Genomic DNA, 18,567 nt, shown 5'->3' with positions numbered 1-18,567 from the left:
ACAAATCACTCCTATCTGTACCCTTCTCCACCACCGCTAACTCCAGACTCCGCCCCTTCTGCCTCGCATCACCTTATGCCTGGAACAGACTTCCCGAGCCCATACGCCATGCGCCCTCCCTGCCCATTTTCAAGTCCTTACTCAAAGCCCATCTCTTCTCCCTTGCTTTTGGCGCCTAACCACCTTCCCCATTCATGATACCTACACTGACTACATAGTTTGTTACCTTTAGATTGTAAGCTCTCTTGAGCAGGGACTGTCCTTCCCCATGTTTAAACTTGTACAGCGCTGTGTAACCCTGGTAGCGCTATAGAAATGCTAAGTAGTAGTAGTAGGAAGCAAGGAGGACGCTTGGATGCCTAGGAAAAAAGAGGCGATGATACCCCTATATAAGACTCTGGTGAGATCTCATTTAGAATATTATGTACAATTCTGGAGACCAAACCTTCAAAAAGATATAAACAGGATGGAGTCGACCCCAGGAAATGCTTTTTTTGTTTGAAGGAGGAGAGGCCTGTTACACTACAAGATTTTTTTTTTTTTTTTTGGGGGGGGGGGGGAGGGGGCTTTTTAGTTTCTCTGCCCTGATGTAGAGGGTGAGCTTATTCCTTCAATGCTGAGGTTTACCCTGCAGATTAAGGAAGACTGAGCAGGCAGGAAATAGGAGACTGGTTGGAAGAGAGAGGAGGAGACTAGAGTGAGAAGATGGGAGAAAAAGCAGAGGAAGAGAAACAGGATGTTTGAAAAGATAAGTAGGAAAAAGGAAAATAAAGTGTTTAGTCAAGACAACTCAGAAGCATAGTCAAATGAAAACATCTTAAAATTTGATTTTTTTTTTTTAAACAAAACTTGGCTTTTCTGTACATTTTAGTTTTTTTTGTATAACCGGATGCAAATGTAAGTAAGCCAGACTTGCCACAACCTCATAATCTTAATTCAAGAAATTAACGCTTCTCACGGAAAACCAGAGGGATGTTGCTTTTGTTAAAATTCTGCTTGTTTTTAATGTGATTTTAACTTATGGCCACAGCCCATGGAGAAAGGGTTACAGCTAACACATGCACATAACATGAACAGAGAACGATATAGTAAGTCTCGACCCATACTGCTTTGCTAGGCTATGATGATGAATTTAACCCTGTTTGCTTTGTGGAATGGTAACTTAGAATTTTAAATGTGTGAGCAAGGCTAGGGGACACTCAATGGTGTTACAAGGAAATAATTTTAAAACAGATGGGAGGAATTTTTCACTCAGTCAATAGTTACGCTCTTGAACTCATTGCTGGAGGATGCGGTAACAGCAGTTAGCATATCTGGGTTTAAAAAAGGTTTGGATAAGTTCCTGGAGGAAAAATCCATAGTCTGCTGTTGAGATACATGGGGAAGTCACTGCTTGCCCTAGGATTGGTAGCCAAGATGTACACCACTTACGATTAGTACAAAACACTGCTCTACGCGTCCTATATAATAAAACTCACCCTCAACGTTCTGAGGACACTGACGTCAATGTCAGGTCCTCCGGGCGCTTCCTTCCGGTTCGAAGCCTTCGTGGTGGTGAAGCCACCGAAAACACTGTGTTGGGGCCCCGCCCTCGCGTCAAACGTGATGACGTCGAGGGTGGAGCAATGTCAGCAGATTGAAGGTGGTGCCGAGGTCCGCAACAATGGCGGACGAACGCCGACGGGGTGAGTAGGGATGGGGGGGGAGGTCCGGAAGGAAACCGTGCTAGCGCCCGTTTCATTGCCGCAAGAAACGGGCATGTTTTACTAGTAATTCATAAGGCCAAAAAATTCAATCACATTATCCCCCTACTCAAGACATTCCATTGCCTTCCCCATCACTCATCGAACTACATATCAGCTACTTCCGCTTGTCTTTAAAACCTTAGCCTCCAAGGATCCCTCTCTATCGTTTGTTACATTATAATCCTTCACGTGTCCTCCGTTCTCAGGACCAAAATCTGTTAATTGTGCCAATTTATAAACAATTCATGAGCAAATCTGTGCTTCAGTCCAAGGCCTATCCTTACGACATCATTCATCTCTAGTCTCTTTTAAGGCTGAAACAACTTTGTAAGCCACCTAGATAGATTTGCCAGCTGGCAGATTAGAAAATATTAATAAACTTGTTACTACATTTGGGTTTCTGCCAGGTACTTGTGACCTGGATGTGTCACTGTTAGAAACAGGATACTGGGCTAGATGACAGCATTGGTCTGACCCAGTATGGCAATTCTTATGTTCTTATGTTTTTTTAAAATTTTAAATCTGGAACTTGAGAGCTGTACTTGCAGTTATTAATTTAGGGCAGGTAGTGTTTAAACATTTATTTAAAGCAGAGGTGCTAGAACCAATTTTGGTTAGGATTCACCACATCATTTAAGAAATACTGACTTAAAACTGTTACAGGGCTCTTGTGCTGTGCTCTTCAGTGGTGGTATGGTAAAAATGTGAAGAATGCTACAGATGCCGAAGTTCCTGTCAGTGACCGGGGTCTCAACCCACCTCTTGCGGAATCCAGAGCGTACAGTTCCCCTGGGAGATACTTCCTGCTGTTTAAGGAATGCAGTGTTAACATCCCAGTTTCCCATTTAGGAAGTGTAACATTTTGTAGAATATGATAGCCTTTTAGCTGTTTAAAAATAGTCACTCATGAATTTTTGGTGGTGTACAGATGCGTTGACGTCCAACATGTTGGAAGGGGAGCTCTGTATGGTCCAGATTTCATTTTGGGGGGGGGGGGGGGGGGGGGAGCCATGCAGTGATTCAGAAATACTCGATGCAAGATGTGACACTTGGCCTGTATTGACTAATATTACCTTGTGAAAGATATTGACAATTTTTATATTGATCACAGCTTTGCGGCACTTAGGATTGGAACGTTGACAAGCTTGGTAAGATTTGTACACTACTGTGTGGCACTTAAGATAGATGGAGAACAGGATTCGCCTGTTCTACTGAGGAAGGGACCTTTTCAGTTGCTATTGTAGCTAAATCTGTTTTTATGTGACGAATATCTGTATTGGTTTTTTTAGACATGTGATCCATTGCATAGTATTCTTGTTTATAATGTATGATAAATATGCATGATCTATATATATAAAAGGCACCTCCAACGTTCCATTGAAGCCTCAAGCCGAATGTTGAGGCGCCCGAGATATCCGATTTGGCCTGTTGCCTGTAGCTCCGCCCTCGCATTCCTCCGCCTCTCGCGATTACGTCGACGGCACGTCCTCTCCCGCCATTGGCTGAGCCGCGCGTTAGGGAGGTCCTCAATGGGCGAACCTCCCCTAGAAGGCGCGGCGAAATACCGTCATTGGACAAGCCTTCTGGATGGGCAGCGATGTGGAGAGGATTACTTTTACACTCCACAACAGAAACGCTGTACTGACAGCTCGGGCGATCCAACCCCGCCTCTCGCGATGACATCGCCGGCAGGGAAGGCAGAAGCCACAAGTCGCATGCACAGATGACGGCAGGGCAGGAAAGGCAGAAGGCACACAAAACCGCAACCGACGCAGGGGGAGGGAGGAGCAGGAGTACAAAAACAAACAAAACCGCAACGCGCGCATGGCGACGAGTAGGCCCTGCCCCCCTCCTCCGCACATCGCCCACCACCTCCCCCCCCCCCCCAAGCACATACCTCCCAAACAATCGCCATGCCGCTCATCAACAGTGCCCACAGGGAACGCAGCTTGCCAGACAGCATGGAGGAACTGTGAAGGCAGGCAACCTACAGAGACACGCAGGAAGCGACAGCCCATTGCCACAGAGCCTCACACAAACACTGAAGAATTCTTTCTACACAGAACCCAGGTACCTCTGTCTCACACAGAGGGAAACAGCAGGAAGCTATGTACAACATACACAGGTATAGAAAGTGTGACACCCTCCATCACGATAGCTCAGGGACCTCACGGCACAGATGGCAAATAGCCTGGCACAGCCAGCCTCCCCGGAAAACCCCCTCAACTACAGAAACCAGGATCACATACGCACTTGCACACACTCATTCTCACCCACACACTCTCTCTGTCACACCCAAACTTGTACCCACACTCATTCTCTCACACACACTCACACATTCACTCTCTCTCTCACACACAGTCACTCTCACATACACTCTCTCAAACATACACACTCCCAGGAAAGCCTTGCTAGCGCCCGTTTCATTTCTGACAGAAACGGGCCTTTTTTACTAGTGTTATATAATATATTATGCCTTTTTATGGCTGTTTTTTCCTTTGCAACACCATTTTACAGTGTCTAAGATTATGTGTTTTTAAGTGTATTTTAAATTTTATGATCTTGTTTTCGCATCTTTGATATGTTATGAATGATGATTTCCATTATTTTTCTATTCCTTTTACAAAATGTTTTTATATATTTATTATTGATTGCCTTTTGTTTGCACTATTCATGTTTTATATTTGTTTTTATAGACTCCTGAAGAAGGCGCCATGGCGCCGAAACACGGCTGTGTTGAGTCAACTTGTTGTAATAAACATTACTTTTTACTCAAAATCATACGTCTTCTCCATTGTTTGGAAAGAGCCGATCTTCCCCACCCCCCTCTGTTTTCCTGCTAAATCTGCAAAGTCATGCCTCAATAGGGCCAGCTAATCTTGTTCTCCATCTATCTTAAGTGCCACACAGTAGTGACCCAATGCTACCAAACTTGACGACATCCCACAGCTAACACACAGAGCCAAAAATCTCAGTTTGGCCTCTGACACCTAGATCCTTTCCATGAGGGATGGAACCTAGCATAATGTATAGCTATAACTTACGTTATTTTTCCTATGTGTATTACATTGTACTTTTCTATTTGAAATATCGTCTTCCATTTGAATGCTCAGTCTTCTAAGGTCCTTCAGTATCTGTTTACATGTGATGAACACATTTTGAATAATTTTGTGCATCTTCAAATTTGATGTTTCCATTGTTCGCATTTCCAGATTATTTACTAGGCCTGGTGCTTGTACATTTGTACAGATCCCTGTTGTATCCCCACCGTTTGTAAATGGAAGAAAGATATGATTCTCAAGAAGGTAAATGGATAGAGATGAAGTGAAAAGAGAAGAAAGCAATGGAAGTATTTCACTGTTCACCTTCCTACTACGACTACGACTACTTAACATGTCTAAAGCGCTACCAGGGTTACGCATGCTGTACAATTTAACACAGAGGACAGTCCCTGCTCGAAGGAGCTTACAATCTAAAGGACAAAAAAGTGCAGTCAATCAAATTGGGGCAGTCTAGATTTCCGACACCTAACCATTATACTTCTATTCAGGAAATCTAGACTGCCCCAATTTGATTGACTGCACTTTTTTGTCCTTTAGATTGTAAGCTCCTTCGAGCAGGGACTGTCCTCTGTGTTAAATTGTACAGCACTGCGTAACCCTGGTAGCGCTTTAGAAATGTTTAGTAGTCGTAGTAGTAGTAGGAAGGTGAACAGTGAAATACTTCCATTGCTTTCTTCTCTTTTCACTTCATCTCTATCCATTTACCTTCTTGAGAATCATATCCTCCATTGAAGGAATTTGCTAAGCTGTGTTTTCTATCTTTTAACCAGTTCCCAGTCCACCATAGGACATTGCTTCCTGTCCCCATTTCCTCAGAAGTCTGTTATGAGAGACTCTGTCAAAATGTTTCTGAAAAGCTAGATGAACTGTGTCAACTGGCTCCCCTTTATCCGCTTGCTTATTCAAGCCTTCAGAAAATATAGCAGACTGAGGCAGAGCTTCCCTTGTCTAAATCCTTGTTGATCCTGTCCCATTAAACCATATCTGAGTAATTTTGCTCTTTAAAATAGTTCCTACTGTTTTGCCAGGACTGTCAGGCTCACTGGTTTGTAGTCTTCCTGATCACCTCTGGAATATATTTTTTTTAAAATCCGGCATTTGGCTTGGACCATTCTCTGTTTTTCATATACTGGGAGGGCAGACTTATACGGTCTGTGCCAGAGCTGGTGATGGGAGGCGGGAAGTACTGCTGGGCAGACTTGTACGGTCTGTGCCCTGAATAAGGCAGGTACAAATCAAGGTAAGGTATACACATATGAGTTTGTCGTCTTGTTACTATGTTCCATTTTTGAGTTTTTAGTACTTTGGGGTGCCATCCTGTCCAGGTGATTTGATGCTGTTGAGCTTGTTGATTTGGATTCTTATATCTTCTCTGAAATTTGTATGTTTCTCCGAATCATCATAATACCATTTTTGGCAATGGGTAGCTCCTTATCTTCCTCTGTAAATAACCAGAGTGAAGAATTAATTGTCTTTCTGCTATGGGCCTGATTTCCTTGTTTTAACTCTAATGATCTGACTGGTGCTCTCAGACTTTCTGCTTCTAATATACCTGAAAAAGATTGCCGTAGAGGCAAACTAACATTAAAATCTTCTTTTCCAATTTTGTGCTGCCTTTATCAACGTCTTGCATTTGGCTTGCCAGTGCCTCTGTTCCAGACAACAGTAGGAGTTTGTTTTGAAAGATTTTGTTTTTGTGTAGAAATAAGCCTTTTATTTCGCCTTTCAAACAATGCAGGCTGTCATTAGGCTTTCTTCTACTTTTTTTTGAAATATAATAAAAATAAAAACACAAATAATGTTTCAGAAGAGGAAAATATTCAGAGAAATACAGGAGCTCAATACCAATAGCAAACAAGTCAAGAAATTTAAGAAAAATGAAAATAACATAGCATAGCCCCAAAGGGAAACAGGAAAACTGGGAGGGGGGAGAAAAAAAAGATTCAGGAAATAGGCAACAAAGGCAAATCAAGCAAATGACATCCTGGAACTCAACTCAAATACCCAGTATTACCAGTTGCCAGGACCAGTTAACCATTGTACCCTCTTGATTCCTGAATACCAACTCCTGTACACGTATCAGTTCTCGGTTGTAGAGGATCAAAAAAAACACTTAATCATTATCCTGAAATGTAAATCGTACATTTAGGAAATACCAGAAGGAAAGACATCACCAAAGCCAAAGCCTTGTGTCTTGAAATTCTATATGAGCCTCTCATGTCTCTTGTAAAACTTATTACCATGAAAAGGTGCTGATTCTTAAAAAATTCAACCAATATAAGAACAAAAGCAAACTATCCTGGATCAGACTGAAGGTTTCTAACAGCGGCCTCTCCAGGCGCAAGATCCCAAAATAGTAAAAACAGATTTTATGCTGCTTATCCCAGGAATAAGTAGTGAACTTTCCTAAGTCAATCCCAAATAAGAGCATAAGAATACCATACTGGGTCAGACCAGTAGTTCCATCTAGCCCACGCCTTATTCGAACAGGTACTTCCAGGTCAATCCTGGTCACAAGTACCCGGCAAAAACCCAGATAGTAGCAACATTCCATGCTACCAGTCCTAGGGCAAGCGATGGCATCCCCATGTCCTCAATAGCAGACGGGGCTTTCCCTCAGTAACTTGTCCAAATGTTTTTTTTAAACCCAGATATGCTAACCACTGATACCACATCCTCTGTTTCCCCTCTGCCCCTTTCCCAAACCCCCTTTCTAAGCCAAAAATATTGTTCATAATTCTTAGAAGTTAACAGTAACGTAGATCAACAAACAGATGAACCATTCCTAAATGAACCCGTGTACCCTAAATTGTTAAATGAGAAAAGAGACAAAGAGTCAGACTGTCCATAGTGAGGGTACAGTCCTACCAGAACAAATGCAAGTCTTCTATCATTCAAGTTAGGAGAGAGCCTATGGCCTATGTCTCACCCCCCCCCCCCCCCCCCCCCCCCACAAAGGAAATGTACCTCTACCTAATGGAATCAAGTCTTCTGAAAAAAAAAAGGTTGAAGAGAATTTAAAATAAAACTTTCTTCTCTAGGATTTAAGGTTGCCAGGTATGGATCCCATATAGACAGAAATTGTTTTTTCCGTTTAAGAGATGCATCCACATGAAACTTCTCCAGAAGCTTATGTTGGTGGAGCATATTATTATTATTGTATTTGTACTCCACATTTTCCCACCTTTTTGCAGGCTCAATGTGGCTTACAGAGTGTAGATACGATAACGTCGTTACATGATTTAAAAGCAGTCAGCCCCAATAAGAAAAGGCTAACCTCCTTTTTTTTTCCCTTTGCCTTTTCAGCTACTGCTTTTGAGAACTAAAGTGGCCTCCTTTTCCTCTTTTATTTACTTTCCTTACAAAACCTTGGTTGCTCATACAATTGCTCCTTTGTTTTGCCCACTGCTTTCCAGCTTGCAGAAAGTTAAATACAAAGGTAGATTTACTTGATGTCTTCAACTCTAGTTCATAACATGGTCAAATGTGAGTTAATTATTGCTATTGTCCAGTGGCCTCGCCATTGTTACATCTGGCATCAAGTCCTACAGTTCACTAAGGAAGAGAGGTCTGAACTCCCTCTTGCTAGTTCCTGAACCAGCTGCTCCATGAAGTCATTTACTTCATCCAGGGACTTTATCTCCCCTGCATTTCCCTGATACGACATTTATGCGGTTAGTATTGCCTCAAGTACAGACTTAGGGGTATGTTTACTAAGGTGCATTAGTGTTTTTAACACGCCTCTAGATTTAAGGCGCATTAAACGCTAACGTACCTATACATTTCTACGGGTGCGTTGGTGTTTAACGTGCGTTAAAACGCTAATGCGCCCATAGCACCGCTTAGTAAACCTAGACCTTTGACTGTAAACTCTCAGAGGATAGGAAAACCCTATCCTCAGAGAGTGGAGGAAGTAGGCTAGCGGTTAGTGCAGTGGACTTTGATCCTGGGGAACTGAGTTCAATTTTCATTGCAGCTCCTTGTGACTCTGGGCAAGTCACTTAACCCTCCATTGCCCCTGGTACAAAATAAGTACCTGAATATATGTAAACCGCTTTGAATGTAGTTGCAAAAACCTCAGAAAGGTGGTATATCAAGTCCTATTTCCCTTTCCCTTATGACATCACAATATCAGAAGTGAGCCAAGTATCAGGCAATCAAGCCATTGTGACATCACTGATGAGGTTGGCTCTTATTGGTGGAATGAGTGGAGGAGTAGCTTAGTGGTTAGTGCAGTGGACTTTGATCCTGGGGAACTGAGTTCGATTCCCACTGCAGCTCCTTGTGACTCTGGGCAAGTCACTTAACCCTCCATTGCCCCTGGTACAAAATAAGTACCTGAATATATGTAAACCGCTTTGAATGTAGTTGCAAAAACCTCAGAAAGGCGGAATATCAAGTCCCATTTCCCTTTCCCTCCCTATCATACCTGAATGTAACTTGCTGTGAGCTAAAAAAAAAAAAAAAAAAAAAAGCAGATGTAATGGTATGGTATTTACATGGTGTTAATCTAACAATTTTTGTGCACTGGGTAGAAAGAAATGCAGGGTATACCTTTTTTCAAAGTAGATATTTTCCGTTTTATTCCTATCAGGGGTTGAAGCCACTAATTATTTTTGAAGCTGCACCGTATTGTTTCAGAAATAGGGTTGGTTAGCAGCATCACTCACTGCCCAGTGCTCTCTTTCACTTAAGTGCTAAACTAGTTTTAGCTTTTCCTTTTTTTTTTTTTCTTTGTTTTTCTTTTTAGCGGACAAGGAAGTTGTTTTCCTTTGTTTAGCTGCTACTTAGATTTTGAGCCCTCCAAGAACAGAAAAATATCCAGAGTACCTGAATGTGACTCACCTTGAGCTACTACTGAAAAAGGTGTGAGCAAAATCTAAATAAATAAAGATTCTAGAATTCTAAAGAGTAACAAGATTCTTTGGAGTGGAGGAGTGGCCTAGTGGTTAGAGCACCGGTCTTGCAATCCAGAGGTGGCCGGTTCAAATCCCACTGCTGCTTCTTGTGATCTTGGGCAAGTCACTTAACCCTCCGTTGCCTCAGGTACAAACTTAGATTGTGAGCCCTCCTGGGACAGAGAAATATCCAGAGAACCTGAATGTAACTTTGAGTCCTTTGCAGTTCGGGTAGTGGAGGTAGTCTAAAGTCCAAATCTAGTTTCTCCTAGTAATTGGCCGTCTTAGATTTCAGGTATCATTGGAAAATTTCTCACCTCCACTGCTTCTCCCCACAGTAACTGGCATTGGTGTCCTCCAACCCCTCCCCCCCACGGATGACTGGATCTGTTCCTTCTTTTTCTGACTAGCACGGACACTAAGGTTAGGGTGCTGGGCTGGTGTATGGCCTAGAACATGTGCAGAAGGCCCCACACCGGTCCAGTGCCAGAACCTTGATGGTGTCAGCTGAAAAAAGAGGCAACACGAGCCATCGTGTCATCACTGAGGAGGCGGGAGTGGAGGAAAGAAATGCTGGTTACTGGGAAGGGGCCAGAGTGGAGAAGTGCCCCATTAATAGTCCATCTTAGACTCCAGGAAAAACATGTTTCTAATTGCCTGAGCGTTTTAGAAAGGATATGGTAAGTAAAAAAAAAAAAAAATTACTACAATCAGCTTTCTGAAATTAAAATCCACAATAAATCAGGAGATTTGTGGAAACAATAAGGCGAACAAAATTAGCTGTAGCATATGAGACAAGTGTGCTATTTACTTTACTTGTTTTAGTTACCAGCTAATCTGACCCCTTCCTCCTCCTCCTGAGGGCCTCTAGCTCATTTGGAAGCAGAGCTAGGATCCTACTGCTGGGAGCCTTCATTTGCAATTAGGTGTCTGGTGATTCTTCACTGTTTATCCTCGCCAACACAGTGCTTTTTTTGTGCCGGTACGCAACGGTACGGCGTACCGGCACCTTTTTCTCCTCCTCCCCTCCCATTACTTCCAGCGATTCTCCACCTCTCCCCTGCCCTCCCATCGACGTGCAGCGATTTTTCCGTCCCTCCCCTGCCCTCACCTCTCCCATATCTAGCGATTCTTCGTCCCCCAGCCGCCCTCCTTCACTGCCTGCCAGCCAGTCGGACTCAGAAGCGAACGGTGCAGGCAGCGATTGGCTGGCAGCGTCGTAGCTTCCCTCTGCAAGTCCCGCCTATGCGTAAACAGGAAGTTGTAGGCGGGACTTGCAGAGGGAAGCTACGACGCTGCCAGCCAATCGCTGCCTGCACCGTTCGCTTCTGAGTCCGACGCTGGCTGGCAGGCAGTGAAGGAGGACGCTGGGGGACGAAGAATCGCTGGATATGGGAGAGGTGAGGGCAGGGGAGGGACGGAAAAATCGCTGCACGTCGATGGGAGGGCAGGGGAGAGGTGGAGAATCGCTGGAAATAATGGGAGGGGAGGACAGGGGAGAGAGAACTGCTGGAAATCAATGGGAGGGAAGGGCAGGGGAGAGAGAATTGCTGGACATGGGAAGGGCAGGGGAGAGAGAATTGCTGGACATGGGAAGGGCAGGGGAGAGAGAATTGCTGGACATGGGATGGGAGGGAAAGGCAGGGGAGAGAGAATTGCTGGACATGGGAAGGGCAAGGGAGAGAGAATTGGACATGGGATGGGAGGGAAGGGCAGGGGAGAGAGAATTGCTGGAAATCAATGGGAGGGAAGGGCAGGGGAGAGAGAATTGCTGGACATGGGATGGGAGGGAAGGGCAGGGGAGAGAGAATTGCTGGACATGGGAGGGCAAGGGAGAGAGAATTGCTGGACATGGGAAGGGCAGGGGAGAGAGAATTGGACATGGGATGGGAGGGAAGGGCAGGGGAGAGAGAATTGCTGGACATGGGAAGGGCAGGGGAGAGAGAATTGCTGGACATGGGAGGGAAGGGCAGGGGAGAGAGAATTGCTGGACATGGGATGGGAGGGAAGGGCAAGGGAGAGAATTGATGGACATAGGATGGGATGGGAGGGAAGGACATGGGATGGGAGAATTGCTGGACATGGGATGGGAGAATTGCTGGACATGGGATGGGAGAATTGCTGGACATGGGAGGGAAGGGCAGGGGAGAGAGAATTGCTGGACATGGGATGGGAGGGAAGGGCAAGGGAGAGAGAATTGCTGGACATGGGAAGGGCAGGGGAGAGAGAATTGCTGGACATTGGATGGGCTGGGAGGGAAGGGCAAGGGAGAGAGAATTGCTGGACATGGGAAGGGCAGGGGAGAGAGAATTGCTGGACATGGGAGGGAAGGGCAGGGGAGAGAGAATTGCTGGACATGGGAGGGAAGGGCAAGGGAGAGAATTGCTGGACATAGGATGGGATGGGAGGGAAGGGCAAGGGAGAGAGAATTGCTGGACATGGGATGGGAGAATTGCTGGACATGGGAGGGAAGGGCAGGGGAGAGAGAATTGCTGGACATGGGATGGGAGGGAAGGGCAGGGGAGAGAGAATTGCTGGACATTGGATGGGCTGGGAGGGAAGGACAAGGGAGAGAGAATTGCTGGACATGGGAAGGGCAGGGGAGAGAGAATTGCTGGACATGGGAGGGAAGGGCAGGGGAGAGAGAATTGCTGGACATGGGATGGGAGGGAAGGGCAAGGGAGAGAATTGCTGGACATAGGATGGGATGGGAGGGAAGGGCAGGGAGAGAGAATTGCTGGACATGGGATGGGAGAATTGCTGGACATGGGAGGGAAGGGCAGGGGAGAGAGAATTGCTGGACATTGATGGGAGGGCAGGGATGAGATAATTGCTGATCATGGAGGGGAGGGCAGGGAAGATAGAATTGCTGGACATGGAGGGGAGGAGAGAGAGGAGAAATGCTAGAAATGGATGGAGAGGAGAGCAGGAGATAGAGGAGAATTGCTGGACATGGATGGAGGAGTTGGCTAGGAGAGAGGAGAAATGCTGGCTTGGATGGAGGAGAGGGGAGAGAGAATTATTGCTTTATATGGATATAAAGGAGGGGAAGAGAGAGGAGAAGTGCTGGACATGAATGGAGGGGAGGAAAGAAAAAAGAAGATGCGCATGGATGGAGATGAGGGAAAGGGAAGAGGAGAAAAACTGCACATGGATGGAGAAAATAGGCAAAAGCTGGATCCATGTTATACCTCCTCCAGTCAATTCCACGGAGGAGGACCCAGCTTTTACTTATGGATGCAGGGCAACAAAAGAAGAAGAAAGGAGGAAAGTAAAGAAATAAATGGAAAGAAAGCCCTGGAAATGGAGTTAAGAGAACAGATAGAGAGCAGCAGAATCAGAGACTGGGACCAATATGGATAGAAAAACAAAGTCACCAGACAACAAAGGTAGAAAAAATCATTTTATTTTCATTTTAGTGTTTGGAATTTGTCTTATTTTGCACTGGTTATACTGGAACTGTAACAGCTTACAGAAATTATTTATAATGAAAAAAAATCACATTATTTTTTCTCCTATACTAGTATAATATTTTCAATGATGTCTGTTTATATGCGCCATGGCTGGTATAAGGGGTGTGGCTAATGTGGGTGTGGCTATAATAGGGGCGGTGCCATGTGTGGTGACCCCGCCCACAATGAGTACCGGCACCTTTTTTTCTACAAAAAAAGCACTGTATGTAAGTCATTGTAGCAGTAAACCTCTACTTGGGGGCCATGCGTCAGGGTTCCTTTCATAATGCTATGATAATGAACCCTGAATCTGGCTACCAGATATCACTCGTGAATAGGGGTTCTCAACCCTGTACTCGGGACACGCCAAGCCAGTCTACTTTTCAAGAAATCCACAATCAATATGCATGAGAAATTTGCATGCACTGCCTCCATCGTACGCAAATTTACCTCATACACATTCATTGCGGGTGTCCTAAAATCCTAAATGGCTGGATGTGTCCTGAGGACTGGGTTGAGAACCCCTGCTCTTAAATGATGACCTTGGTGTTGGTCCTCACCTAGCAATGGGGGGAGAGGTCTGTGAACAATGGTTTGCAGTGGAGGTCTGTGAACAATGTTTTGCAGTGGAGGATTGGCCTAGTGGTTAGGGTGGTGGTGGACTTTGGTCCTGGGGAACTGAGTTCGATTCCCACTTCAGGCACAGGCAGCTCCTTATGACTCTGGGCAAGTCACTTAACCCTCCAATGCCCCATGTAAGCCGCATTGAGCCTGCCATGAGTGGGAAAGCGCGGGGTACAAATGTAACAAAAAAAAATTCCCAGCCAATCTGAGGTCTGGAGGGCCCAGCTCAGGGATTGAACTTTGGGACCTCTTGCGTGGCAGTGCAATAATGAGTCGGCAGACTGTCTTAATGCTCCAGAAAAGGTTTAATGTGTCACTCTACACAGATGCACTCCTGGTTAGCATGGTCTGTGCAAATCAATGAGCCACAAACTGAACCTTAGAGAACTTCGAGATGTAAAGTCCTTCACTCTTTGAGATAGTTTCATGTAATTATCTTCTGCTGGTCATGGCCAACGCTTGACTTTTCACTAATCTGTTTTTCATTTATAATCTGGGAAATTTGGTCCATTGATTTGACTTTGACAAGCATGACATTTCCAAACCAGTAGTTGAGACAAATGATGGTGGTTCTCATTAATTATGATGTTATAACATCTCTTCCCACAAAAGAAACCCACAGTGGTCATGGCGCATTCCAACTTGCTTTGCTAAAGACTTAAAGACAAAAATCACATTAAAAGCAATCCCCTTCAACTAATTGGATCCTTTATGCTTTTTATTTTGCAGCATCTACTTTCCAGTGTCCTGCAGGACAATGCATTTAGAAGAACTTAATCCAGCTCAGTCAAGAGGACAGGATTCCTGTTGTAGAGCCAACATTTGTACAAGAAGAAAACTCATCCCTTGCTCCTGAGGTAGTTTCAGGAGTATTATTTTTCTGAATATTTTTAGAATTGAGTTTCTTTTTTTTTTTTTAACTGATAAACATATAAAAATGACGACTTCTTCAATAAGGCGGCAGATGAAAAATATTGTAAACAATTATTCTGAGGCTGAAATCAAGGTTCGTGAGGCAACGTCGAATGACCCTTGGGGCCCCTCCAGCTCCTTAATGACAGAGATAGCTGATCTTACCTACAATGTGGTGGCCTTTTCGGAAATCATGAGTATGATTTGGAAACGGCTTAATGATCATGGCAAGAACTGGAGGCACGTGTATAAGGCTCTTACACTACTGGATTACCTAATCAAAACTGGTTCCGAGAGAGTGGCTCAGCAGTGCAAAGAGAACATTTTTGCCATCCAGACCCTGAAAGACTTTCAGTACATTGACCGTGATGGCAAGGACCAGGGCATCAACGTGAGGGAGAAGTCCAAGCAATTGGTAGCCCTCCTCAAAGATGATGAGAGGCTTAAGGGCGAGAGAGCTCAGGCCCTGAAAACCAAAGAGCGTATGGCCCAGGTCGCTACAGGTGTGGGCAGCACTAATCAAATAAGCTTTGGCAGAGGCTCTAGCCAGCCTAATTTGTCTACCAGCTACTCAGAACACGAGTATGGCAAATCTGGAGGATCGCCAGCATCTTACCATGGCTGTAAGTACACATATATGACTGTATATTTCTAGTACCTGATAATTATACCTGCTGCGTATGTATTGTGTTGAAGCATCAATAGGGCTACTAAATAATTTGGGAAAACACTGATATCAGGATATTTAGAGCAAGATTTTACTGTACATGCTTTCAAAAGGTGTTATCAGCATACACTGCATAGAACTGGAAATTTGATTGGTACATAAGTACATAAGTAGTGCCATACTGGGAAAGACCAAAGGTCCATCTAGCCCAGCATCCTGTCACCGACAGTGGCCAATCCAGGTCAAGGGCACCTGGCACGCTCCCCAAACGTAACAACATTCCAGACAAGTTATACCTAAAAATGCGGAATTTTTCCAAGTCCATTTAATAGCGGTCTATGGACTTGTCCTTTAGGAATCTATCTAACCCCTTTTTAAACTCCGTCAAGCTAACCGCCCGTACCACGTTCTCCGGCAACGAATTCCAGAGTCTAATTACACGTTGGGTGAAGAAAAATTTTCTCCGATTCGTTTTAAATTTACCACACTGTAGCTTCAACTCATGCCCTCTAGTCCTAGTATTTTTGGATAGCGTGAACAGTCGCTTCACATCCACCCGATCCATTCCACTCATTATTTTATACACTTCTATCATATCTCCCCTCAGCCGTCTCTTCTCCAAGCTGAAAAGCCCTAGCCTTCTCAGCCTCTCTTCATAGGAAAGTCGTCCCATCCCCACTATAATTTTTGTCGCCCTTCGCTGTACCTTTTCCAATTCTACTATATCTTTTTTGAGATACGGAGACCAGTACTGAACACAATACTCCAAGTACAAAATACTAACCTTTCTTGATCAGAAATCCTATAAGAGAATCTTTCCCCGCCAGTAACAGGACCAGACATGCAGTTAAGTTTCAAAGTGGAGGAGTGGCCTAGTGGTTAGAGTGGTGGACTTTGGTCCTGGGGAACTGGGTTCGATTTCCACTGCAGGCACAGGCAGCTCCTTGTGACTCTGGGCAAGTCCTTAACCCTCCATTGCCCCAGGTACAAATAAGTACCTAAGCTGCATTGCCTAAGCCTGCCATGAGTGGGAAAGCGCGGGGTGCAAATAATAAAAAAAAATGATGGTGAAAAGAAATTTTCTGGTTTCCACTGTCCCATTTCTAGAAAACGTTCAGAGGAAGTACACCATAAAAGCCAAATTGTACTATTGTAAATCTTTAAACTTTGGCCCACTATGTAAGTGTTTACTAAATTAATCCAAGGCATTCTTCGTGGTCTGGTTCTCTTATGCTGGTGTATATGAGGCTTTCTTGTAATGCTCACTTTGCATATACTGAAGTATTTTCAAAGGCTGGCCACATAGGTGAAAAATTCTGTTCTGTGTAGTACGGTAACGGAATTCAAACGTGCGTGGGATAAACATAAAGGGATCCTGTTCAGAAGGAAGGGATCCTCAGGAGCTTAGCGGAGATTGGATGGCAGAGCAGATGCTGGGAGGCGGGACTGGTGGTTGGGAGGCGGGGCTAGTGCTGGGCAGACTTCTACGGTCTGTGGCCTGAAAGATACAAATCAAGGTAAGGTATACACAAAAAGTAGCACATATGAGTTTATCTTGTTGGGCAGACTGGATGGACCTTGGAGGTCTTTTTCTGCCGTCATCTACTATGTTACTATCTAGCTTATAATCGAAAGACAAAAACGCCTATATTGCGACCTAAATCGGGAGATAGGCGTTTATCTCCCAAAAACGAATAACGCGGTATAATCGAAAGCCGAACTTGGACGTTTTCAACTGCACTCCATCGCGGAAGCGTACAAAGTTGACAGGGGCGTGTCGGAGGCGTGGTGAAGGCGGGACTGGGGCGTGGTTATCACCCGAACAGAGATGGGCACCTTTCGCCGATAATGGAAAAAAAGTATGCGTTTGTAGCTAGAATTTAGGGCACTTTTCCTGGACCCTGTTTTTTCACGAATAAGGCCCCAAAAAGTGCCCTAAATGACCAGATTACCACCAGAGGGAATCGGGGATGACCTCCCCTGACTCCCCCAGTGGTCACTAACCCCCTCCCACCACAAAAAATGATGTTTCACAACGTTTTATTTTCACCCTCAAATGTCATACCCACCTCCCTGGCAGCAGTATGCAGGTCCCTGGAGCAGTTGTTAGGGGGTGCAGTGGACTTCAGGCAGGTGGACCCAGGCCCATCCCCCCCCCCACCTGCTACACTTGTGCTGGTAAATGGGAGCCCTCCAAACCGTCCCCCAAACCCACTGTACCCACATGTAGGTGCCCCCCTTCACCCCTTAGGGCTATAGTAATGGTGTAGACTTGTGGGCAGTGGGTTTTGAGGGGGATTTGGGGGGCTCAACACACAAGGGAAGGGTGCTATGCACCTGGGAGCTCTTTTACCTTTTTTTTTGGTTTTGTAAAAGTGCCCCCTAGGGTGCCCGGTTGGTGTCCTGGCATGTGAGGGGGACCAGTTAACTACGACTCCTGGCCCCTCCCACGAACAAATGCCTTGGAGTTATTCGTTTTTGAGCTGGGCGCTTTCATTTTCCATTATCGCTGAAAGACAAAAACGCCCAGCTCACAAATTGTCGAATAAAACATGGACGTCTATTTTTTTTTGAAAATACGGTTCGGTCCGCCCCTTCACGGACCCGTTCTCGGAGATAAACGCCCATGGAGATAGACGTTTTCCTTTGATTATGCCCCTCTATGTTACTGCTTTTGCATGGTGGTAATTGTTGTGTATGTGTTCATAATGCTGTAAAATAACAAGGTCCTATTTGTCTTAACACTTAACTACCAGATAAAATGTGTCCAATGTGCCCTTAGGTTTCAGAAACTTGATTTTCTTTTCTTGAAGAAGCTTTTGCAGAAAAGTAATGGAAGAAATTTGATTTCCTTGGAAGACGTTCTGTGCATAATTTCACTTTTTCTTTGACTGTGCGTTTCCACTTGTCATTCTAGATACTTAAGAAATTTTTATTTATTTACTAGTTAAAATGGCCCGTTTCTGTAGGCAAGGAAACTGGCCTTAGGCAGGCAATTCCCCCCCCCCCCCCCCCCCGCGCTACGGCCCCCTCGAACCCCCCCTCCCGCAAACCTGTCAATCCCCCCCCCCCCCCCGGAATGCCGAAAACTACCGCCGCTGTTGTGCTACCTTCCCTTCCCGTAGGTTCTTCAATCATCTTCTTAGAAAGTTTAACTCCGTGCGTCTGACGTCAGACTTTCTAAGAAGATGATTGAAGAACCTACGG

General features: G+C 44.9%; 1 protein-coding gene across 6 annotated transcripts in view; it reads left to right on the top strand.

Moving 5' to 3' along the window:
- The window catches only part of EPN2 (epsin 2), a 98,974-nt gene that overhangs the window by 40,677 nt on the left and 39,730 nt on the right, over nucleotides 1-18,567 (top strand). For all 6 annotated transcript variants that reach the window (XM_030212620.1, XM_030212619.1, XM_030212617.1 and 3 more), the window contains exon 2: nucleotides 14,511-15,316. In XM_030212620.1, coding sequence (XP_030068480.1) covers nucleotides 14,719-15,316 — 598 coding nt within the window. In that variant the 5' untranslated portion in view covers nucleotides 14,511-14,718. The remainder of the gene's footprint in view (nucleotides 1-14,510; nucleotides 15,317-18,567) is intronic.

The sequence above is a fragment of the Microcaecilia unicolor genome, chromosome 8, assembly GCF_901765095.1.
Source record: "Microcaecilia unicolor chromosome 8, aMicUni1.1, whole genome shotgun sequence".
NCBI lineage: Eukaryota > Metazoa > Chordata > Amphibia > Gymnophiona > Siphonopidae > Microcaecilia > Microcaecilia unicolor.
This window is presented reverse-complemented; position numbering and strand designations above follow the sequence as displayed.